Here is a 26,381-nt window from a genome sequence, read left to right as displayed (position 1 = left end):
TGCAGAGGTTTTGGAGAGAGGGGAAGGGACCAGTGTAATACAGGACTTTTGCAAAAAGCTACCAATTCTGACTCTCGATCTTCACAGGAAGGGAGAAATCTCTCTCTCTCTCTTTCTCTCTCTCTCTCTCTCACACACACACACACACACAAAAGCTTGCTCCCTCTCCCCATAGTGTGAAGTCATATGAAAGCTTAGTCTCTGAAGGACCAGGAAGAGAGAGCGCAGCTGCTTAAAAAAAACTCCAGCCCAAGGAGGAGAAGGTGTTGAAGGGCGTGAAGAGAACACCTGCCTAAGATAATAGAGGGTTGGAGAGTGCTAAAGAGCAGCAGTTTTTCAATTCTCTGCCATCTCCTGTAGGTTTTCGGGCTTGTGAGGAGGATATGGGAATTCTCACATCTATTTTCTTTTCTTACCATCCTTCTGTCCTGTTTATACCAAGTTCTTAGTACCCCTTTTCTTTGGGAAGTGATTTTTGGAGAATAAGGCTATTTTAAAGAGGAGAAGAGAGTGTGAGATTTCTTTTTGTGCTTTATCTCATTATTATTATTTTTTGGAGAAGGAAAAAGAACTCTGTTAACAGTGACAGAGTCCTCGGGTGATAGCTGTGATCACAGACAGAAGCAGTGGAACAACACGCAAGACTGTCCCAGCATACGTACTTTGTCCCTGTGAAACAAGCAATTTCTCATGGCTGGCAGAACTGTCTTTCCAACTGTGAGGATCTGTATTGTTGGGCTCTGCTTGTTGATGCTGTGGCATCCAGGACAGGTTTTGACCAAGGCCCCCACCACTAAACACCCTGGGCTGGAGGGACCACTGGAACCTAACCAGGGAAGCCAAAGATCTACCAGTGATGATTCTGCAGGCAGTTCACCCACAGAGGTCACACTGGTTGAGGACCGTTGCCGGGGCTACTATGATGTCATGGGCCAGTGGGACCCACCATTCAACTGCAATGCGAGCAGTTACCTGTACTGCTGCGGTACCTGTGGCTACCGCTTCTGCTGCCAATTCAAACACAAACGCCTGGATCAGAGCACCTGCTCCAACTATGACACCCCAAACTGGGCAAGCACGGGCAAGCCACCAGCTCGGATGGATGAGTCCCCTGAGGACCCCACCAAGGACAAGACGAACATGATTGTTTACATCATCTGTGGTGTGGTAGCAGTGATGGTCGTGGTGGGAATATTCACCAAACTGGTGCTGGAGAAGACACAGAGACCCCATACTGAGATGACCAGGTAGGGTTTGCATTTTGGGCTTATTCTGATTCATTCCTTTTTTAATTTTAAAATTCATTATTCTGTCTTTCCAAAGCAGCAAGAGAACTGTGTCTCTAGGGTGAGAGTTGAAGGAGAAGCCTCTACCTGTTGATCTCTTCATTAATGCTTTGATACCATCACTTCCCTCTCCCCCCCCCCCCCCCCCAACCACCCAATTATCTCCCTGCAGTTTGAACTTTTCACTTCTTCAGTGCCTCCTGATCCCAGCCAGCAGAAGCATGGCAATGGGTCTATTGAACACCTGCCAACAGGACTGGTGTCTGGTCCAAATATCAGGCAGAACCAGGCAGTTGTCTAGGGCATCAACTTCTGGGGGAAGGAGAAGGGAGGCATTAAAGAACTGCTACAGTCTAAGCAAAATAGTAAGTCCTAACAACCACACAAACTCAAGGAAACAAAATCAGGAAAGGCAGTTTTCAAACACCCCATTTACCCAGATTATTTTGGGAAGGGTGGTGTTGGGTGATCATGAATGTTGGAGGGAACCAAATAGTCTAAAAGTTAATGAGTGTGAAGGTTTGTCTGGAGCATCTAATATCCTTGCACCAACCCTGTCTGCAAAACCATAAGGCTGGTGTTTACTGTTGTACAGTGGGAAGTACCAGGCTCTGACAGCCTCTCTACAGTACTCTGGTTGGATCAGCAGGTGGCAGTGAAGGGTTGATGACAGTGACACTGGTTGGAGCTACATGATGGCATGACTAGACTGAAGGGTTTCAGCACTAACTACTGAGACACAGTGAATGTAACAGGACAGTCAGGGATGTGTTTTCGTCCACGCCACATAATAATCATCACAATTCTGCAGCTGTTCAGCCTTGTATATATAATTACAATCTAGAAGCATGACGGCAGAAAAAGGTCATATGACCCATCCAGTCTGTCCATCCTCTGTAACCCCTAATTCGTCCTGTTCCTAAGCGATCCCACGTGCTTATCCCATGCCTTTTTAAATTCTGGAACAGTCCTCGACTGCACAACCTCCACCAGGACCGGAGGCCATTCCATGCCTCCACCACCCTTTCTGTGAAATAGTACAACAGGTACTATTAAATGAACGTTTAGTGTTATGACAGTGTTTTAGTACTGAAATAATACCATACCAGTTTATACACAGCGCAAGCAGCTAATGTTTATTAAAAGCAGCCGTGGCAGGACTGGGAAAATGGAAATTCAAAATTGCTAACCTTTTTTTATGGTTATTATGCATTACTGCAAAATGTGATGATAAATGTCGGGAAGTGGAAGGGGTTGGGTTTTGGATTGGGTGGGAACCTATATGCTTGTCTACCCAGGATACTATAGAATCAAAAACCTCTCTGAATAAGAAATGATATCCTAGGAGTGCACTGGTTTCTCTGCCTGGCAACTGGCCTAGGATATATACTCAGCAGTGTAGCCTGGAAAATCGGGACAGATTGAATGTTCCAATTGTTTTATCTGCCCTCATCTACCGTGATGCTAAGGAGCCTATTAATAAAGCTAATGCAATCCTTAATGCAGGGTTTGACCTATCCCGGGTGCCAGGTTGCCAGGTCATCTAGGAATATTAGAATCACAATAGAAACTGTGGAATGTAATCAATATCATAACACAAAACTTTCCACTTAATTAGAAATGATCAACAATAGGACTCAAAATATATTCTCAGCAATAACAGCTGTATTCATTTCAAACAACAAGAAGGAAGGAAAAGCCTGGGACCCTTTTGCAAGCAAACGTCCTCACAGACCAATTGAGCACCCTCACAGGTACAATATTATAACCTCCCTCCCGTTGTTCAAATAATTTTTTTTTGCAAATCTTTAAATAAAGAGAAGTTCCAGAAAAATGTTTTAATAGATATAAACTCCTAAAGATTTTGTGTAAAAAAAAAGATGTTATACTTGTAAATCCTTTAGAAATCAAAACAGGCACGTCACAAAAAAAAAAAGCCCCATAGAATTCATCAAAATTGTTTCACAAAACATGCCAGAAAAAAAGCAGATGTTCAAGACTTGCAACACTTATCTGAAGTAAGAGAAGGGTAGTAAAGGACCCGCCGACAGTGGTCAGTGTTTCACTTATCAAAGCTGCTTTTAGTGTTGTTGGTCCCAAAAATCCCCAAAGCAGCTAAGCGAAATGGGTGAAGGCATTACTATTCTTTTACTTCAGATAAGTGTTGTAATTACCGAAGAGAGAGGAATGGATTTGAGACAAGAGGATGAGTAGGGGATTAAGGGCAAGTGGGTGGGAGGAATAGAGGAAAAGGGGCATGGATTTAATATAATGCGTTTCTGTGGTACAATCAAAACAGTTTGCATATTATATGCAGGTATTTTCTCTGTCCCTAATGAGCTCACAATCTAAAGGGGTCTTTTACTAAGGTGCGCTGGCATTTTTAGTGCGCGCTAAAAATAAGTGCACGCTAAACACTAAAGACGCCTGTGTATTCCTATGGGCGTCTTTAGCGTTTAGCGTGTGCCTATTTTTAACGTGCTCTAAAAATGCCAGCGTGCCCAAGTAAAAGACCCCCTAAGTTTTTGCATCTGTGGCAACGGAGGGTTAAGTGACATGCACGGGGTCACAAGGAGCTGCAGTGGGACATTAGGCTACTCCTCTAAGTAAGGGAGAAAAGAAGAATGAGGAAGGATGGGAGGAGTGAACGAAAGACAGAGAGTTGAGGAAGGGCAGGATGGTGAGCATAATGTGAAAGAGAGGGAGATTGGTGGAGACCCTGCACAGCAGCTGATACTGAACCAAAGAGGTAAATCAGCTCTGGCACGGCTATTAGGGGGTGCTAGCATGTTGCGGACAGCATGTTGGAAGAGGGGGGCTGCTGGCTTCTCTTGGTGCTGTGCAGTGACATATTAATAGCCTGATTTACTAAGCTTTCTTTTTCCATGCAAACAGAATGGAAAAACATTCTTCATAAACAGACCCCAATAGCAGACCTCTGAGAGATTGCCCCTCCCTTCCTCACTCAAACTTTAGTTGGAACAGTGGCCTTGGGAGTGAGAAGTCTCATCCGCTGGTTTCTAGACTGAAAGAAAATTTGTAAAGACCTATGTTAATATATATTGCTTTCCTAGATTAAACATTCCAAAGACTTCATCGCAGTTGCATTAATGGTAACACTGCTTTTGTAGCCATTAACTTTGATGGCTGTGCTAAATATTTAAATGAGCTGATAAAATGCAAAATTACACTACTTAAATATAGTATGGTTTGTATTAAGCTTGTATGCTTGTCTTGTATGAACGCTTAAGCATACAAGATGACCTCTACCTGCTGACGGCATCTTTCCAGTTTTCGTCAAGTTTTTCTTGTTAGTCTTGCCTTGCTCCAGACTGGTCTATCCTTGCCCTGTCTTTTGTCTGGCCTTCTGTCCTTGTCTCTTGCCTTGTTCCTGTTGGCTTTGCTTGGCCATCTTTGCCTTGCTTCTGGCCTTTGATCTGTCTTACCCAGTTCCCTGTCTGGCTCCCCTGCATTGCCTTATTTTCTGCCGGTCTGGCTTCTCTCTTGCTGTGTCACAGTTCTGGTGTTGTTCTCTGTTTTGCCTTGTGTCCTTCTTGGTCTTGTGCCCAGTTGGGGTGACTGGTCTGTTGCAGTCGGTATCCTGCTGCAGCCCAAGGGGCTCACTTCCCTGAGTTAGTGACAGATTGCAAAGGCCATGAGCTCTGATGAGTCGCCCCACCCGTCCGGTGGTAGTTCCTTTAGCAGAGGCCTTGGACACTGAATGTATGTTCTTCTGTGGTGTGAGCAGATTCCTGTGTAACAAGTGGAGTCATGTCCTCCTAGTCTGGAGAACAGGAGGCTGCGGATCTGCCGTTGAGAGGTAGGCTTCTTCGGAGTCAAGCTTGCTCATTCTCATCCATGGTTGGCTACATGGCTAGGGATCCTTTGAATGGACTGTCCAGACATTCTGCCTTGTTCATGTTGTGCCTGAAGAACCAGATCATGGGTGTGTGATCTAGGACCCCTCCGATGCCAGGAAGGTCTATGTTGCCAAGGACTGCTCATGGAAGTCTGTTAGTCTTGTTTCATTGTTCTCAGGAAGATTTTTCTTTTTCCCCTGTGGACTTGTGCCCTGGACAGAGGAGCGGGGGCATTTGAGAGGGGGTACTGTCACAGCTATCACCACGATCCTTGCCCCTACTCCCCGACATACCTTTCCTCCTGGCCAAGCCCCATGGAGTTTCTGCGGACTGCAACCTGCCTCCCTCTTACAGTGGCGCTGGCTGACGCCGGCCTCCTAGAACACATGTGCACCAAAGAGACTTCTCTCATTTCTTACTGCAGGGAGTGTCACTTCCTACCCTGCAGTACTTAAAGAAAGACCTGACATTCTCCTGAAGTCTTCACAAAAGGTCTTCCTGTTCCAGCCTAGCCTGTCTTGTCTGCTGTTCCTGCCTTGCCTTGCTGCCTCCTGTCTCCAGCTCTGAATCCTGCCTTGTCTCCAGCTTTGAGTCCTGCCTTGTCTCCAGTTCAGAGTCCTGCCTTGCCCGTCTGCCATGTCTCTTATCTAGCCTTGTTAGTCTTGCCTTGCTCCTGACCGGTCTATCCTTGCCCTGCTCTTTCTCTGGCATTGTGTCTTGCCTTGTTCCTGTTGGCTCTGCATTGCCATTTTGTCCTGTCTTGGTTATGGTTTATTCAAACTTTCTAGACTACTCAAGCTGCCTTGGCAGAACAAAACAGTGTACAGGCTAATAAAATAGAAAACAGAAAAAGAATGCCATTAATGATAGGAAAGGTAGACACTCTCACAAAGAAAGAGAGAGAAACACAGAAAGGAAGCCAAGGAGAAACAAAATAGGATAAAGGAAAAGCAGAGGACCTTCAGTTGGTGAACTCCACTTAATTGTACTCTTCAAATGCCTGCCTAAACAGCTAAGCCTTCAGATCAGCCCATGACACACTACTTATCAAATCTGCCCATACACTACCCAACACTCCACAGCATATCCCAACTAACCCCTGTTCCTGCTAGATCAATGCTAGATCTGTCAATGCTAACTCAGTGGGTATCAAGATGCTCATTATCAAAGACCTGCTTGAACCCTTGACTTGGGCTTTCTATTCATATCAGAAACCTGGCTACCATAAATGGATAGCCCACTTCTACCTCATCTACTACCTTCTGGATACAACATCCTTCACTCCTCAAGACAGATCAAAAAAGGTGGTGGACTTGCACTCATCTACAAGAGCTTTTTCCATATTTCCCTCACCACCACTTATCTTTCCCTTGAACTGGAACTGATGCTTTCCAAACTTGGACGACTCCACTGACTCAGGTCAAATGGGTCTCCTTCTCATATACAGACCACCAGGTTCTTGGATCAAATCTCAGCAAATTGTGGAAGAAACTATTTCAACCTTTCTGACCTAATTCTCTAGGACGATCATACTAGGTGATTCAAATTTACACGTAGAGAATGAGGCTGATATCAATGCCTGCAACTTCAAATCTTTCCTAAAATCAAGTGATCTCACTCTGCTCACTAAGGGTGCAACCCATGAGCATGGCCACACCCTTGCCATTTTCACCTCCTATCTCAACAACTTAATTGGGTCATTCAATTGGCATGCCATTCCATGGTCTGATCACTTCCAATTGGATTTCACAATAGAATTATGCTTATCTCATTCATCCAAACACAAACCACATAAACTGAAACCCACCAGAGGGAGAATAAACAAGACCACTTTTTGGACCAAGCTTAAAGATTCCGTCACCACCTGGTCCCCAAATCAGAAATCATTTAAATTTATTTGGGACAAGAAGGTAAATATGGTACTAGACACAATAGCTCCAATCAAGATTTTAAAAAGTCAAGTCACTCAAAACTTCCTCCCATGGTACTCCAAAGAACTTGCCAAACTAAAAATGGAATGCCGCCATCTCGAAAAACAATGGAGAATAAGTCAGGCCCAGGGCCACTGAGAGACAAAGCTAGGCCTGGGGCAAACACCCCCGGGTCCCCACCACTGCCCCCCCCTATGCGAACCTGCCAACACCACCCCCCAGGCCTGTTTACTTGCTTGTCCTGTGTACTAAACATTATCTCTGCTCTGCCGCACAGGTATTTCTTCCTGCCATGTCCCCTCCCATGTTTGTAGAAACAGGAAGTATTTTACACAGGAGGTGGAATGAGGCAGGAAGAAGGACCTGTGGCCAGCAGAGCAGAGTTAACATGATAACCCAGAACTGCAGCACACAGGAGAAGCAGGACTCAGGAGACCAATCTCAGACATGCTGGCACTGGTGTGCTCCCTTTGGAGGCTGGGCCCTGGGGAATCATGTCTCCCCTGCCCCTCTCCTCTTGGCAGCCCTGGTCAGGCCACCGCTGACAAGGCAAATTGGAAATGAGCCTTTGTCTTAGTAGGTCATGATATCCTTGACAGCAAAAAGCTGTTCACTTTAGTAAGAAATTTTAACAACCACTATACTGGCCAACAATCTATAGTAAGCAACACCGTTGGCACAAGAGCTAGTGGATTATTTTGTAATATCCAGGCCGTTAAGGCTGACCAAAGCTGGTCATCTTTTCAATTGCTACCACAAAATGCAGTAAAATCACTTCTGCTGAAATGGTCCAGCTCCCACTGCGTTCTCGATTACTACCCTTGAACCCTGCTATCGCAACAGAGGTAATTCAATGGCTGACGTCAGGATCACTTCCTCAAGATATTGGCAAAATTGTCTTTACCCCATTGCTGAAAGGAGTGAAACTAGATGCCACCCTAACAACAAACTAACACCTGGTGGCCAGCATTCCTTTCTTCACAAAACTGCTGGAAACCTATGACAGCAGACAATTCTGTACATACTTGGCATACTTTTCCATTCTACACAGATCAAAAATTTGGATTCAGAAGAGCACAAAGTACAGAATCCCTACTTCTTACCCTCCAGTTCAACATCTCAGCTGCTTTCGATGCAGTTGATCATTTACTGCTAATTGAATGGCTTGATCAAAACGGCATCTCTGGATCGGTCATTAAATAGTTCAGCAAATTCTTGGCAAACAGAAGCTATTTGGTCAAACACAATCAACATCTCTACCAGTTCTGGTCCCAGGATGTGGGGTCCCTTAAGGTTCCTCACTCTCCCCAATCATATTCAACTTCTATATGTCCTCCCTAGGTAAACTCTAACTAGGGCTGGGCGAACTCCTTTTGTCCTATGCTGATGACATCCTACTCCTCCTACTAGTACCTTCCAACCACGATCTAACCTAGATAGTAACAGCAGGGATGGATGCTATCTCTTAAGCACAAGGTAGGCCTCAAAGAGGACAGAATTTTTCCCAAAGAGATAAGAATTTGAGCCTGGAAAGTGGACCAAACAGAACTACTTAACTGAGAAGAGAGATGAGATGGAGTACTAGGACTAGAAAGCAAGGGCTGAAGTAGAGAAACAATTTTATGAGTGAAGAATAATGCAAGGGTCTCTGCTGTGGGTGCCAAATTGCCCACAGATTTTGATTGTAAGTTAACCAGCTGTCGGTAAATTTAGTAAAGGTCACAAGAAGGATTAGGTAAAGGTCATAAGAAGGTCTTGTCTCTTGCCTTGTTCCTGTTGGCTCTACATTGCCATCTTGCTCTGCCTTGTCTCTTGCTTTGTTCCTATTGGCCTTGCTTGGCCATCCTTGCCTTGCTTCTGGCCTCTGGTCTGCCTTGCCCAGTTCCCTGTCTGGCTCCTTGCCTTGCCTTGTTTTCCACCAGTCTGGCTTCTCTTTTGCCATGTCATAGTTCTGGTGTTGTTCCCTGTCTTGCCCTTGTCTTGTCTTTTGTCCAGTTTCCTGCTTGGTCTTGTGCCCAGTTGGGATGATTGGTCTGCTGCAGCCAGGATTCAGTTAAGGCCCATGGGGCTTACTTCCCTGAGTTTGTGACACCAACAATTGATCCAGTGCAGTCCCTGCTAGAACCTGCCCAGGCAGATGGTGACCAGGAACATTCTTTGGGGTGGGATGTGATCTCACCAAGCCCGGATCCAAGATCACCTCCTACTCAGCCGACAGCTACATGCTCTCCTATTCATAGGATAAAGTAATGTGATAGTTGTGTTAGTAAAGGTTAATAAATGCAAATAAAACACAAAATAGAAAATAAGGTGATACCTTCACTGATGTTAAAACATTTTTGATTAGCCTTCAGAGACCAGCACTTCCTTCCTCAGGTCAGGAGAGGTTTTGGCCTCTGAAAGGTAATTGAAAAGGGTATTAGGCTATTAAATAAAATATTTTCTGAAATGGCTATGGGATTGAGGTGTACCAGGGGGCAGAGCCATGTAGAGTGGGTGGAGCCAATGCAAAGTGGGGCAGGGCTGGGGTGTGTGTACTAAAATCTCCCTCTCAAAAATTTAGACCCCTTGGCAGCTCTGTTGGTGAGACCCACAACCCAAACTTTTAAGCAAAACGTACAGTTACCTAGATATCTGTGCATTCCTCAGTGCTCAGTTCCCATATTCAGGATTATCAAGATTTCAGGATTCATTTCAAAAGTAACTAAAAAGATATCACATCCTAGTGATACTTCCCTGTGTGTCTGTACTTTTTTCCCTCCCTCAATTCCAATTAGCTTGGGCAGCAAACAGACAAACTTAAGAAGACTCATGACTCTAGTATGTAGGTTCTCAGACTGAGAGAGAGGGGAAGGATTGATTATTGTGGCTTATTTTAAAAGCTTTATTACACTGCTATGTATGATTTTTTTTTATAGGCCTGGGCCTATGGTTGCAAACTGGGTTCAGATTTGCCCTTCTGGGTTTATCCCCTTTGCATATGGGGACCTGTAGTTCTGATTTCTCCATCGAGTTCCCTAAGAAAAGCAAGACTACAAGTCCCTGCATACAATGGGGTAAACCCAGGACTGAATCAAACCTGTAGGGTGAATCTGGACCCACTTGACTACCTTAACCGGGCCTCGGAGAACTTGAGAACTCTGTCAGAAACCTGGACTTTTGAGTTCAAAACCCAAAGATACCAGGTCAAACCTAGCTAATTTCTAGGTGTGGTGATGCAATGAATTGTGTTGTCAGTACAGGATGTATTGTAATTGGTGTACTGTGCTCCTGATAAAGGATTGGGAAGGCCCTGTGATGTGCCACTGAGGATTGCCAGTGTGGCAGTGAAACATATTGTACTGTTTGAAATGCTGATGTGGGGGAGACAGCACCCAATCCTTGGGATACACACAGCTAGTCTAGTTTTCAGTATATCCTCAATGACTATGCATGAGATAGATGTACATGCTCTGCTTCTATTGTATCTAAATCTTTTTCATTCATATTAACTCTAGACAACCTGAAAACCTAAGGGGCTGTCTGTGTCCCAAGAACTGGATTGAGAACCACTATTCCTTGTTCTCCTTATACCTTATTGTCCTCAGAGGACACTTCATTCCTTGCAACAACATCTTGTGATGGTGAGACCGTGGTCCCAGGGCTTGGAGCCCTCTGTCCTCCATTGGAAATGGTATATGGGAGCTTTAAGAAGCTCAGAAAAGAAGAAGGAAAACATGGTCTGGAATCCTGGGAATGGAGGGAATTGTAGTGTCTCAGCAACAGGAAAGGTATCTCAATAGGAGGAAGGCTCTAGTTACTCCAAACCCTCTAGCTGCCACTCACAGTGGGAGGGACCCGGGGAGGGATTAGAGAACCCTCACAGCTAAGAAGCCCAACCCAGAGAGAGAGAGAGAGATGAGAGAAGGGGGCTCCCACCTAGCCTTGATAGATGCCCTCTGAGCAATGGTTCCCAAACCTGATCATGGAGGCACCCCAGTCAGTCAGGTTTTCAGGATATCCATAATGAATATTCATGAGAGAGATTTTCATGCAATGGAAGCAGTACATGCAAATATCTCTCATGAATATTCATTGTGGATATCCTGAAAACCTGATTGGCTGGGGGTGCCTCCAGGATCAGGATTGGGAACCACTGCCTCAGAGCAAGCCCTTGTCCAGGAAATGGATTATCTAGCCCAGGGCATGGAGGAACCCAAAGTAGATGCCTAACCAGGCAATGGTGGACAGAAAAGGCTTGCAGAAGGGTAAGCAGGTTATCTGGTCCGGGGCAAGTAGAACCCTGAAATAGATGCTTAGTCAAGGAGCGGTGGAACCAGATGGTGTAAGCCCCTGAAGGGAAGGGCAACTTGAGACTGGAGGTGGTGAGGAATAGCCCTGGGGCTGAAGAGGAGAATCAGCAGAGGAGAGAAGTTTTATTTGAGACTTTGAAAGCTTCTGTTGGCTAACGGACTGTGTTTTATTAATGAAAGCAGTCTGTGGAAGGGCCAGTGTGACAGGACTCAGCAAGGGAGGAGGCTGTCCCAGCCCTTATGGCTGGGAAGTAAAAGCCAGGGCTGTGTGTTTTGAGGTGTTTGTTTTGGAGAACTGTCTGTTAATTGTGAAGAACACTGACGGGAACAAATTTGCCTCAAAACTGTAAATGAAAAAGTGGAAAAACAGAGTAATAGGGTGTGGGAGTGAGAGCAACAGTTTCAAAAGCCCAGTGGACATGAGCCTGGCCGGGGGGGGGGGGGGGGGGGGGGGGGAGATTGTAAGTTGGACCTGCAACTGAGCAATGGGAAACTGACATTATTTCCCTTTTGTGTTTCTTTTTCCCTATATTTTCCTCTTGTATATGATTGTATTCTTGCCTAGCCCTTCACTCTTTGCGTTATGTGGTTGGTTGTCTTGCTGTTGTTTTGTAGTTTTCCCCTCCTTCCCATTGTTGAACTATTCAAACCACTTAGCCTTTTTTAAGATATAGGCAGAATATCAATTAAATCTGAATCTTGAATCTTATTTTGGAGGAGAAAGAAGGGATCACAAAATTGTCCTGCACCAGGATCTCCCACGCTCATATTTTACCATGTGGCCATTCAGATCCTGCCTGCTAGGACTGATACAAGTCAGTGAACAAGTCCGCAGTGACAAGCTAGAAATGTATAAATGCAGAAGAGGGAGAGCTAGGGAGATGGAGACAGGGGACAAATACAACAAATGAGACATCACATCTCTAATTTCCACTTTTCCCACATTAATTCTACAGGATTGCACAGTTTCCATCATCAGACAAGACAGCATGGCACGGCAGCATGTTTGCCCAAGGGCAATTCAACATCTGTTCACAAGTGTTGCTCTGACACACAATGCACTGATTGGAGCACCAGTCTCGCCCAGCCTTTTTGTTCAGATCATGGTCCTCTCCAAATAGCTATTGTTAAATATATATAGGTCAATACTCAGCTGAAGCAGTCGGTGTGTTTTTAAATGCTGTCCACTGTGGCTGAATTAAATTGGGATTTTCAGTGTTGCAACCAAGATAGTGGCTGGCACTGAATATCCAGCTAGGGTGCAGGGGTGATATTCATATTGCTATCAAGATAACTGTCCTAACTTTATTTATCAGGTTAATGGACTGAATATTGCTGCTAGCCAAATGACTCTGGGAACTGGCCTTACTCCACCCACAGAGTGCTCAGCACTATCTGGAGAACACTGGACTGGTCTGTAATCATTTTCAGTGGCATTAACTGGATCATGCCACTGAAAATCACTGACTGACCCCGCTCATCATCCTTACCCCGGGAGCCAGTAGTGTAGCTATAGGTGGACCTGGGTGAGCACAGGCCCACCCATTCTTGGCTCAGGCCCTCCCAGCGGCAGTGCCACACTGCTCTCTTCCCCACTCTCCTCCGTGGCATCCCGGCATCTGTGCTTCTGTCTCTGAACCCCTTCCCTCTCTGGTATCAGTACAGATGTCCTCGGCGCCTGCAGCAATTAATTCTCACTGCTTGTGTTGGCCCCGCAGGCTTCCATCTGCTGCATTCTGTCAGACAGTGGTGTTAGACCTGCTTGGCCCCAGGTCAGAAAATAAAGGAGGGCCCCTCTCCCCAATTCCCTCTCCTCTCTGCCTCCCCTCCGATTTCCTACCTGCCATTACTATCACACCAACAGACCCTCACCAAATAGAGAACAAGGGGTCACAAATTAGAAATAAAAATAGACATAAATTGAATGGGAAACCCAAGAAGTTAAACTTAGCATTACTGCAACAGGAAACAGGCAATGACATCAGCGAGGGTGGGACGCGGCAGATGGAAGCCTGCGGGGCCGGCGCAAGCAGCGAGAATGAATCACTGCACTGCAGGTGCCAAGGATGGCTATACAGTACACCGGGGAGGGACGGGGTTCAGAGACAGGAGCGCAGATGCCAGGACGCTGTGGAAGAGAGGGAGGAGATGTGGGGTAGGTAAAAATAAATCTTTGTTCTTAAAAAATATCTCTGGGAAGATATTTGTTGTGTGGTGTAGTGTGGGGGTGGCACGTGCATGTGGAAGGGCCCATCCAAATTACCTCTGGGCCCATCCAAAATACCGAGTCTGACTATACTTCTGCTGGGAGCAGGTGCTGCTACATGCATAAGTGCTTCTGAACATCACTGGGTGAATCAGAACATAGGGTTATCTATTATTTTCACAGGCACCTATAGGAAAAAAAAAAATCAAACTGATTAAAAAAAAAAAGCAAGCACTGAGATTGTTCCTTTCTTCTTCTTGGCTTGATATTCTAGGTCTTCTCTTTGCCTTCTTCTCCAGCGTTCTTGAAATACTCTCTGTAGTTCTCTGTTCCTCAACAAGGGAGAGAGGGGCAATGTTGAAAGGGGAGGGATGAGAGAGGGAGGTGAATGGAGTAGGGAGAGAGGAGGAAGATACTGGACAAGGAAAGAAGAGATGTTAGACACATGGGATAGAGAGAGGAGAGAGTGGGGGAAAAACTGGGGATAGAGACTCTGGAAAGAGAGAAAGCTAGGGAATGAGATGGAAATCTGTAGGCAGATGCAGTAAAATAGGGTTTTATACTACCTTCCAAAGGCTTATGGTCAAATCCAATTGGATCAGACTCTCTAAAAAGACCACCTACTGTTACTCTTTGATTTTTAGTTTCAAAGATTTTTATTGAGAATTTCACATTAATTACAACCTCATATAACGCAATAATGAAATCCAGTATACAGCAGTCATAACTAAGTGCCCGTATACAACCATTCTCAACTTTTTGCTCCCCCCTACCATCCCTATGAACTCACCCCCCCACCCCTCTTCCCAATTCCCTTTATCCCTATTACCACTCCCCTACCCATTCCCCCCTATCCTCCCCAACCCATCCCCGGATGATTTCCCCAACCCCCATCCCTCAACCAACTCCCCTCCCCCCCCACCCAAGGATAGCTCCTATCGCACCAACGGGCGAATCTACACCTCACTCCACCATAGTATCACAATACGTTAAGTACCAGACTTTTGCCTCTAGCAGATAGTACCTGTATAGACTCCCCATACTTTCAGAAAATAGTTTTTGCATTTTTGGGAACTCCTAGACTCTCTCGCCTCCCACATCATCAACTTGTGCACAAGATTACGCCAATGCCAGAATTCTGGTGCAGCATCTGATGTCCAGTACTGCAATATGCATTTCCTGGCTAGCAAGCATAACTTGCAAAATAGCAATGTGTCCTCTTCCGAATTCCCCCTAAAAGAGCCAGGCATGTCCAATAGCAACTGAACCGGGGTTCCTGCTACCTCCTGGGTCAAAAAAAAGGACAAATAATTCCCAACTCTACCCCAGAAACCCTGCACCACTTCACAATTCTAGAACGCGTGACAAAATGTATTGTCTGCTCGTTTACAACGTTGACAGGCGTTTGTATCCCTCCGAACTTTGCTAATTGGACTTGAGTGAAGTAAGCTCTATGAATTACGCGGAACGCACATTCCCGGTAGTGGGCGCCACTAACCAACTTTGGTATACCCTTCAAGTGTTGAAGAACATCCCACGAGGACAATCGACACCCAAATCGCTCTCCCAACGGGTCTTAAGCTGCCTAAAATCCTTTGTCATCCCGATATCCCATAACGCCTTATATATGCTATATACAGATGAGTCAGTGTCTGAAATCTCCTCAAAACATTTTTTTAACTTGGCACTCGGCTTCCGACACAACAGCTCTTCATCTAATGACTTAATAAAATGTTTCAATTGACAATGAGCAAAAGTATCTCCCCATTGAGTGCTACCCACACCCAGCAGCTGCTCCAGGGATCTTATCTTCCCATCCGTCCCTATCACTGCATCCAAACAATCTAATCCTCGCTTTGATTGGAATTTTTTTTTTTCTGGAGCAGGGGCCCAGAATGTTCTCTATGTAATTACAATGACTGAGCATTTTGGCAGCCTGTTAAAAAACATACACATGAATCCCAGGACACTAAATCAGTGTCACTTTTCCATAGGACGGTGAAAAAAATAATTCCACTTCAGGATTTGGATTCACTAGCCAGGAGATGGACAACTTATTTGGGGATAAGGATGACCTTTAAAGATATTGCTGATGCATTAAAGCAGACCCCCAATGTGGTACAAAGTGCAGTACTTAGGGAGTATCATTAGTGTACTATACAGAGGGCTTATTTTTCCCAACTACAAATTCACAGGGTGGCATGTGATCCTAACCCACTTTGCAGTGGTGTATTTATTCCAGGTGCATGTGTTGTGTACGCACCCCTTGTCAGACTGTCCCCACCTGTGCCTTAAAATCATCTCCAGTTTTCACCAGGGCGGCGGGGCCTGCACCGGGACTTTCTTTGTGAACCGTCCCGCCCCTTCTGATGCAATTTCCTGTTTTGTGAAGGGCCGGGACGGTTCACAGAGAAAGCCCCGGTGCAGGCAGCCTATGAGTGCCGCTGCCACTTCCCAGGCGAAGACTAGAGCAGAGTGTGCTGATTTTAAGGTACAGGGGACCCAGTAGGCCCAGCAAGGAGGCACGCCCCGTTAAAAAAAATTTCTGCCTATGCCACTGCCGCTTTGCCTCACGAGTGTAACAGTTGAAGACTCCATTTCTCACAATCTCTGAATCTGTTGAATGATTTGATAATTTTGGAGAAGCATACATCAATATCTAGAAGATTTACTGCAGAGGCCTGTAGTGTTTTTTCACCATTTTGTTTTGGAAGGTTAGTAGCTTTTGGCCCAGTGAGTAAAGGAGGACGTATTTTGTTGAATAAGGCAGGTAGAGTGTGAAAGAAATGCCTTCTGCAGTGTTGGACACAAAGCATAGCCCCATCATTTTGGCATTGGAGAAACACCTTGTACATTATTATGATGTTAGAAGCCCGAGACACCCAGCTGACCATGCACCAGAAAAATGTTTTGGGCCATCTGGGAACTATTTATCCAGAGCTTATCTTTTAAAGCAAGAAGTAAAGTGCTTAATGATTTAGATATTTAAATATGTGTAGTAGCTAATCCTTGATTGAAACCCCCTTGGAGATATAAGGAAATGGGGGGGGGGGGGGGGTAAAGGAGGATTAAAGGGAGGGAAGGGGTAGCGGTTATGGGAAGATGGGTAGGAAGAGGATAGTGGGAGGTTATAACAACAAAAGCCTCTCTTGCACAAACTCTCCGGAGCACTGATGGTGTTGGGGAGGGGAGAGGGGAAGGGTATACACTAAAATTAATATACTGTTGTATACTGTTGATTCTGGATGTTGCTGTTTGATTCGTTCAATAAAGAGATTTGACATAAAACATAAACATGAAACCCTGGAACAATAATCCTACATACAATGACCAGTAACCATGTGAAGAGAGAACATTATGCGCTCATATACCAACCAGGGAGGGGGAGATAGGTCCTAAAATACTAGCTGGAGATTATTATACCTGTACATCAGAAAAAATCTCGTCAGCACTATTATATAATAAGCAACATGTAGCCATATGCCACATTAGCATCCAGCTAGCACATATACTCATTACAAAAATAAATGGATAATTGTACACTTGCTCAAAATTGACCAGAGATCACGTGACACAATCCTAGATGAAAAATTATATATATCTACACCAACATAGCTGTGCTTTGCCCACCATGGGTTACGTCAAGCTAAAACATAGTGATGTTCAGGGTAACCTTCAAAAGATGAGACAAACATCAAAAATTGTTACTATAATTCATAACAAAATGAATATTAACAACATAATTCAATAGGCAGCTCAACAGAATCACATACCCTAATACTGAAAGCATCATTACAACACAGGACCGAAGCCAGTACTATTCTCGAAAAATGGACATCCTCCAAATCTGTGTATTCAAATTTAAGCAAAATCTTGTGAGAAAGCTGAAAAACAATTCTATAAAAGACGTTACCTTCTTGCTTCCCCGCACAGTGCTCAAATATAGCCAAGTCCCTCCTTCCTACCAACGTTCAATAATGTCATAGTGAACCCAATCAATGATGGTATTAACCAATCAGCAGTTTTAAAAAGATTTTGCATTGTATCCTAGTGATCTGCACAAAAAACCCCAAACTGCCAATCAACCTCATGGTTCAAACGATGAGGTTCGATAGTGTTCCATTTATAAACAAATGGCTCCTTGCACAAAAGATGCTAGGAAGTATCCCACCTCTGGGTGACCGCACGCTTAGTAAAGTGGCATCAGAAAGGTTTTGCTTATAGTACACTAATGACTCCCAATGAGCCACCAGAGCCCAGTCCCTGCCAGTTCCTATGTTTTTTGCCCTTTTCAATATGGGCTTTGTCTGTTAAGAATGTTATTAAGAAATATTGGCACAGCCTTAAAGTGTTTCAAACAGTGCCACAGTTTGCTTTTTGAAGGGGAAAGAATTTGAAAGAGCTTTTGGCACCATCTTTGCTACCCAAGGTGCCACCTCTTTGTGTTGGTCAGAAAGGACAGTATAGATGCAATCAGTGTATTATATGCCCTTATGTGTTGCTATGTCAGAGTAGGCGTATAAATGTTTTCATCTTAGGTCGTGCCGTGCGTGTGATCTGTGGTCAATTTTGAGCAAGCTAAGTACACAATTATACGTTATTTTTGTAATGCGTACACACATTATTTAGATGGTAATGCAGCACATGGCTAAATGTTGCTTATAATACAATAGTGTTGAAGAGTTTTTTTTTCTGATGTACATTGGATCTCCATGTGGAATTGTAGGACCTATTCCTTTCCCATTATAATATTCTCTCCCCCCCCCCCCCCCCCCAGTATATGAACACATCTTTTTATCTTTTCACATGGTTGTTAGTCCTTGTAGGATTATTGTTTCAGGTTTCTGTATTACTGAGATGATAGAATCTGAATATTTTTTTTGTATGGTGAATTCTGTGAGGAAATGTTCTAGTTCTGTTCTCTACCTGCTGTTGGGGGAGGAACTGGGGGTCTCTATGGATGCAGAATTTATCTTTACATTTAATACCACGATGATATAATTTTGGAGTCAGTATTTTTAATATAAGAGTCTAAGGCATTAAAAAAATTATTATTATTTATATGGATTTTGCTCACACCTTTATCAGTAGTAGCTCAAGGTGAGTTACATTCAGGTACAGTGGGTATTTCTCTGTCTTTGGAGGGTCCACAATCTAATTTTGCACCTGAGGCAATGGAGGGCTAAGTGATTTGCCCAAGATCACAAGCAGCAGCAGTGGGATTTGAACAGGCCACCCCTGGATATCAAGACCTATGCTCTAACCACTAGGCCACTCCTCCACAGTAAGGGTAGGCAACAAAAATTGTAATCAAAGTTAATTGTGGTATTAAAATTTTAATCACATGATTAATCGCACCTCTGAGCTGAATAGTTTTGTACTAGTAAATTTCCACTGCATAGACTGTGTGGAAAATTTTTAAACCTGCTGAATATAAAGAAAAGTTGTATGCACACACTTCCCTCATACAGGTATCTACCTTTCTCCTCTCCTGCTGCATCCTTCACCTGTACATACACCCAAGTGTCTCCCCTTCTGTTGCTAAACCTGTTACCCCTGTTACTCTCCTCACAAGCTACTGATTGCCCCCCCCCCCCCAGCACACAGGTCTGGCATCTCCCCCCACCCCAGTTATCTTAACATTTATCTGGATCTTCATAGGTTCTCTGACAGCAATTCCCACATGCTACTTGCAACTGACGTTGATGTCTTCCTTCTGCTGTGTTGTGCCAAGGTGAAATAGGATAGGCAGCGAAGAGAAAGCAATGCTGGACAATGGAGGGGAGTTAAGAATTTTGGTCAGGATTAAAAATTTTTATCCAAGTTAAAATTGTAAAATATTTATTGAATTAATAGTGCACATAAATGCCCACCCTTAATTATTATATAGTTTTGAAAATTATTATTATTAAATCAATTCCTGTATACCACTAATATCCCCTTTCCAGGGTTCAGTGCGGTTTACATTCTAGGTGAGACAAAAGCCGATAGTGTTAGTGTGAGGTATGAGAACAATTAGAGACCATTGCCGTAATGCATGAGACCAAAAACATTATAGGAAAGGATAATAGATGATACTAGGAGGAAGAAGTCAATGGATTGTTATGAAGCAGTGTTTGGGAAGAGATAGGATTTTAGCCTCTTCCTGAAGTTAAGGTAAGCTCTTTTCTGTTCTGATGGCAATAGGTAGAGAGTTCCATATTTTAACTCCAAGTACAGGGAATAGAGAGCTGAAAATCTTCTGATTTTGAAATGTCTTTTGAAACGGTGTTGCTAGCATCAGCTGTTCTTTCAATCTGTTAGACTGGACCAAACGTAGCGAAGTGGTCTTAGCTGTTCAGAGGTGAAACCCTGTAAGATTTGAAAAATTAAACAAGCAGCTTTGAACCTGAGTCTTTCTGCTATGGGAAGCAGTGCTGATTTGAAACACTAATATATCTGTTCAATCTGTATGTTAGTCTAACAGCTGTATTCTGTTTGATTTGCAGTTTTTTTTAATATTTATTTTATCTGTACCCCACACTTTCCCACTCATTGCAGGCTCAATGCAGCAATGGAGGGTTAAGTGACTTGCCCAGAGTTACAAGGAGCTGCCTGTGCCTGAAGTGGGAACCAAACTCAGTTCTTCAGTTTCCCAGGACCAAAGTCCACCACCCTAACCACTAGGCCAGTAATCCAAGTGAGGTAGGACTAACATTTGGACTAGTAGTGCAAAGGCTTTTTGGTCAAAGAATGATCTGTCTAATTTTGAATAGTGTTTTAATCCATAGCTGGTTGATATGGGAAGAGAAGGTGAGTGAAGAATCAAGCAAGACCCCCTAGTATTCTGGTTTCAGACTCGACTGCAAAGCTTTGACCATTGGACAAAGATATTAATGATGGGACCTCAACTCCCTGATTTTGGAACCACAGGACCTTGTTTTTTTGTGCATTCAATTTCAATTTATTGGTCAGAGCCCAGGTGCTAACAGCAGTCATGACATTCACTACAGACTGAGTTGTATTGTTGTTTGATGCTGTCACTGGTAAGAGAAGTAGGATGTCATCCACATAGGATAATAGTAGTTCATTGACCCAGGTGTATTGAGGCAAGGGATGACATAAGAGATTGAATAGGATAGGTGAAAAGGGAGATCCCTGCGGTTAGGAAACCAGTAGTTGGAAAGTTGGTTGTTTTGCTTGACAGAATAACTTCGATTTGAAAGGAATTCACTTAACCATTTGATCACAGACTCTGTTATTCCTATCTGATCTAGGTGTTCAAGTAGCAATGTGTGGTCAACTGCATCAAATGCCACCGATATATCAAATTGGAGAAGAATTACTTGGTCGCCTTTTAAAGGGTGTTGTCAGACCTATGTGGTTAAAACTAGCAGCAATGATTCCGTACTATGTGATGATCTGAAGCCAAATTGTGACCAGTATAATACAGAACATTTTTCCAGATATGAAGAGTTGTTTATTGATGTAGGTTTCTAATACTTAAGTAAAAATGGGTATGCTTGCCACTGAATGGTAATTTTCAGGTGATGTTTACATCTAGCCCAGATCTCTTCAATAGCAGAGTGAGAACAATTTTGCCCATATCAGGAGGAAGAGAGCCAGTTTTATATAGCTGAGGAGTATAATTTACATTCTTCTTTCATGGAGCAATTGAGTGACTAGTGTTCTGAGTGAAGGGAAGCTCTTGCTCCCTGACTGATGTTCTGAGATGCCCTCCCTCATCAGTTTGGCATTTCACAGTCTACCCTCCATAAGGCCTGAGACTCCTTAGGCCACATCTGGAAGGCAAAAAAGAAAAAAAAAGACAAATTTTCCTCTAAAACTTTGCACTTTATTAATTCAGTGGCATTATAGCTCCTCTGGAGGCATCTCCCAGATGGGACAGCTAACCAGAAAAGCCACTCCCCTTTAAATTGCATTTCCTATAGAAACAGAGGCAGTGGTCCCATTTACCCCCAGATTCTATATAGCGTGCCTATAGATCCACGCCAAAATCCAAGCGTATTCTATAATAACACACGTCATTTAATTGGCTTAACAAGCCAATCAGCACTTAACAAACAATAATGAGAACTAATTGGCAATAATTAGAATTTAGGAAAAGGGAAATGGGACTTGACATACTGCCTTTCTGCAACTACATTCAAAGCGGTTTACATACATTCAGGTACTTATTTTGTACCAGGGGGAATGGAGGGTTAAGTGACTTGCCAAGAGTCACAAGGAGCTGCAGTGGGAATCAAACTCAGTTCCTCAGGGTCAAAGCCCGCTGCACTAACAACTAGGCTACTCCTCCACATACACATACAACTCACTGAGCTTATTCTGTAATGCAGTGCACCTAACTTACTTCTAACACGCATGAGCAAAATGGGGCGTGATTATGGATGGGGAAATGGGTGTTTCATGGGAGTTCTAAAATGTACATGCTTAGTTATAGAATATGGCCCAGTGCACCTAAATCTACGTGCCAAGATTTATGCCATGTTTTCATTGGTGTAAATGGTCATGCGTAGTTTTAGGCGCTGGGATATGAACTAAGCGTATTCTATATACCGTGCCTAAATCTAGGTGCTGCTTACAGAATACATTTAAGGTGGAAATGTTTTCCGCATGGATTTTTTTAGGCGCCATATATAAAATCCCCCCTTAATGGTCGGGCCACACAAATAATCCTTTAAGAAATCAAACAGATGTGAAGGCCCATTATACACAGATGTTAGGATTGGAACCGAGATGTATGGGTTGGGAAGTGCTCAATGCAGAGCCTTTTGTAAAATACTTATAAGGACACGCAGAAATGCGCTTGTGTTTGATAGCATGCATTACGAGAGCACCTATTTTACAAGTTTTCATGTAGAAACTGTGATTTCACAGCTTTCATGTATAAGTGGTACAATTTCCACCTGTAGCCGTTCCATTTTACAAAGTTATATGCATAAGTGCCACCCATTAAGTAGTGAGGACACAGTTTTTTTATTTATTTATTCATTTTTTCTGTTTAGCGGTGAACATAAACAATGGTGGGGGGGGGAAGGTTAAGGAGAATTAGGGGGGAAGTTCTGAAGCTACATTAGGGCTTTAAGACATGCTATTTGCCCTTTAACATGACTTGAAGGGCCCTAACGCAGCTTGATTTAATTTACCGCAGCAATATTTAAGTTGCCATGGGTTACATCGTAATGAGATGCAAAACAGCTCATTACTTTGTAAATACCAGAATATGACTTGCGGTTTGTGACAAGAGTGTTAGCCATTTATGAGGGGCAAAACTTTCTGCCAAGTCATTAGCTCAGAACCTTTGAACTTGCTTTTTTTTCCTCATTGCAGCTGGAATGGAAGCTGAAAGCCCTTCCTGGTTCTGATCCAGTAATTTTTCCTTCCAGATTACCTCTGTGAAAGCTTTGATAAAACTGTTATATAGCTCTCACGGGTCAACAGCACAATGGAATTAATATATAGCAGGCTTATTATAACACTGTGGGCTAAATTCATTAAGCTTATTCCCCAATGCCCCACCCACACCCTGCCATTTTTCCTGCCTCTCTCTCCCCTCCCAGCATCTTGCTCAAGTGCCTAGCTGTCCCCGATGCTCACTAATGAGCATGAAGGTAAATGAATACAATACCATCCACCATGACAGCTGTCCTCACCTACCTCGGGATATGATTTGTAATTTGTGTTTTGCACAATGCTCATCTCTTACTCTCCCTCTCTTTTAGCTCTCAGTTCTTCTTCTCCCTCACTCAGCCCATAATCCTTCTCTCTTCCCGTTGCCTCCTCTCTATCATCCTTCCCTGTCTTCTCCATTCTCTTCCTGTCTTCCCTCCCCATCTGCTCATCCCCATCCACCCTCTCCCCTTCCTCCACCTCCACTATCTTCTCTCCCTTCATCTCCCCTCTTGTCCTCTGCTCCCTCCATCTTGTTCTTTTTCCCTCCATCTCTCCCTCCTCCTTATGTTTATGGTTCCCTTACAGTTCCTTGTGTGTAGAGAGAGGCAAAGGCAGGCTAGGTTTTACTCCCGCTGCATTCAGGGACTTGTAGTACCTGTTCTTTATAAATAATAATAGTAATAAAAAATGCAATGACCACCAGCTTTAAAAATTGACCTGAAAATCAATTAGAAGAAGGAAGGAAGATCTAGAAAAAGACCAAAATGGGAAAAATTAGAGCCAATAAAAGAACATTTTTGTATTTTGAATAATCATAAGTACATATACATAAGTACACAAGTATTGCCATACTGGGAAAGACCAAAGGTACATCGAGCCCAGCATCCTGTTTCCAACAGGGCCAATCCAGATCACAAATACTTGGCAAGATCCCAAAAAAGTACAAAACATTTTATACTACTTATCCCAGAAATAGTGGATTTTCCCCAAGTCCACTTAATAACGGTCTATGGACTTTTCCTTTAGGAAGCCGTCCAAACCTTTTTTAAACTCCGCTAAGCTAACCGCCTTTACCACATTCTCTGGCAACAAATTCCAGAGTTTAATTACACGTTGAGTGAAGAAACATTTTCGCCGATTCATTTTAAATTTACTACATTGTAGCTTCATCGCATGCCCCCTAGGCCTAGTATTTTTGGAAAGCACATATACCCGTTCAACTCCACTCATTATTTTATAGACCTCTATCATATCTCCCCTCAGCCGCCTTTTCTCCAAGCTGAAGAGCCCTAGCCGCTTTAGCCTTTCCTCATAGGGAAGTTGTCCCATCCCTTTTATCATTTTCGTCGCCCTTCTCTGCACCTTTTCTAATTCCACTATATCTTTTTTGAGATGCGGCGACCAGAATTGAACACAATATTTGAGGTGTGGTCACACCATGGAGCGATACAAAGGCATTATAACATCCTCTCTTTTTTCCATTCCTTTCCTAATAATACCTAACATTCTATTTGCTTTCTTAGCCACAGCAGCACACTGAGCAGAAGGTTTCAACGTATCATCAGCGACGACACCTAGATCCCTTTCTTGGTCCGTGACTCCTAACGTGGAACCTTGCATGACGTAGCTATAATTCGGGTTCCTCTTTTCCACATGTATCACTTTGCACTTGCTCACATTAAATGTCATCTGCCATTTAGACGCCCAGTCTCCCAGTCTCGCAAGGTCATCTTGTCATTTTTCACAATCCTCCCGCGATTTAACGACTTTGAATAACTTTGTGTCATCAACAAATTTAATTACCTCACTAGTTACTCCCATCTCTAGGTCATTTATAAATATGTTAAAAAGCAGCGGTCCCAGCACAGACCCCTGGGGAACCCCACTAACTACCCTTCTCCATTGAGAAAACTGACCATTTAACCCTACTCTCTGTTTTCTATCTCTTAACCAGTTTTTAATCCACAATAGAACACTACCTCCTATCCGATGACTCTCCAATTTCTTCTGGCGTCTTTCATGAGGTACTTTGTCAAACGCCTTCTGAAAATCCAGATACACAATATCAACCGGCTCACCTTTATCCACATGTTTGTTCACCCCTTCAAAGAAATGTAGTAGATTGGTGAGGCAAGATTTCCCTTCACTAAATCCATGTTGACTTTGTCTCATTAATCCATGCTTTTGAATATGCTCTGTAATTTTGTTCTTAATAATAGTCTCTACCATTTTGCCCGGCACTGACGTCAGACTCACCGGTCTATAATTTCCCGGATCTCCTCTGGAACCTTTTTTTAAAAATCAGCGTTACATTGGCCACCCTCCAATCTTCCAGTACCATGCTCGATTTTAAGGATAAATTACATATTTCTAACAATAGCTCCGCAAGCTCATTTTTCAGTTCTATCAGTACTCTGGGATGAATACCATCCGGTCCAGGAGATTTGCTACTCTTCAGTTTGTAGAACTGCCCCATTACATCCTCCAGGTTTACAGAGAATTCATTAAGTTTCTCTGACTCGTCAGCTTCGAATACCATTTCCGGCACCGGTATCCCACCCAAATCTTCCTCGGTGAAGACCAAAGTAAAGAATTCATTTAATCTCTCCGCTACAGCTTTGTCTTCCCTGACCGCCCCTTTTACTCAGTCATCTAGCGGTCCAACTGATTCTTTTGCCGGCTTCCTGCTTTTAATATACCTAAAAAAAATTTTACTATGTGTTTTTGCCTCCAACGCAATCTTTTTTTTTCGAAGTCCCTCTTAGCTTTCCTTATCCAAGTAGCATTGCTGCTATAAAGCAGTTCTTCTTTCTGCCATCCTGGCCTTCACCTTTCAAAGGGTAAGGGATGCCACAGTGAGGCATTTGTCATTCTCTATTTCGTTTTTCAAGATTTTTAACTGACTCACAATTAATGGCACTAGTTTTGTTTCTAATCTGTTGCTGGGGCTGAGGGGATCTGAGGTGTGACATATAATCACATCTGCGCATTATGGAAAATCTCATGCTAAGCTCCACTGCAAACTCCCCTATAATGTTTATGAGGTGGTCACATTTCATGTATCAGTGCCCCAGCAGCAGATTGGAAGGAAGCAAGTTGCCAGGAGATGTTGCCAGCTCTATAAGAACTTTTAAAATCAAACAACTCTTCAAACTAGAAAAAGACTAGTGCGCCCTTTACCCCTGCTTTGAAAAGAGAGGATTTCCTGGAAGGGGAACAGGGTTCAGGGGTGGATTGAAGCAAAATTCTGCCCAGCCCATCACTTTCTCTTACCTCCCTTCCGGTGGCCCAAAGGATCCCTGTGGCCCAGCCTACATCATGAAGGTAAAAATTAAGCATGAGGCCTCTGAGCAGCTGCAGCTGCTGCATTCCCACCACCACCTTCTTTGTCATCTTTGACCAGTTACCTC

General features: G+C 43.6%; 1 protein-coding gene across 1 annotated transcript in view; it reads left to right on the top strand.

Annotated features, from left to right (window-relative positions):
* Positions 1 to 690: 690 nt before the first annotated feature.
* The window catches only part of LOC115459396 (protein shisa-9-like), a gene marked incomplete at its 3' end in the record, with an annotated part of 60,839 nt that continues 35,148 nt past the window's right edge, over positions 691 to 26,381 (top strand). The window contains exon 1 of the mRNA XM_030189227.1: positions 691 to 1,247. Within this exon, the coding sequence (XP_030045087.1) occupies positions 691 to 1,247 (557 nt within the window). The remainder of the gene's footprint in view (positions 1,248 to 26,381) is intronic.

The sequence above is a fragment of the Microcaecilia unicolor genome, unplaced genomic scaffold (assembly GCF_901765095.1).
Source record: "Microcaecilia unicolor unplaced genomic scaffold, aMicUni1.1, whole genome shotgun sequence".
Classification (NCBI taxonomy): domain Eukaryota; kingdom Metazoa; phylum Chordata; class Amphibia; order Gymnophiona; family Siphonopidae; genus Microcaecilia; species Microcaecilia unicolor.
Note: the sequence above shows the minus strand (reverse complement) of the source record. Positions and strands in the feature narration are given on the sequence as shown.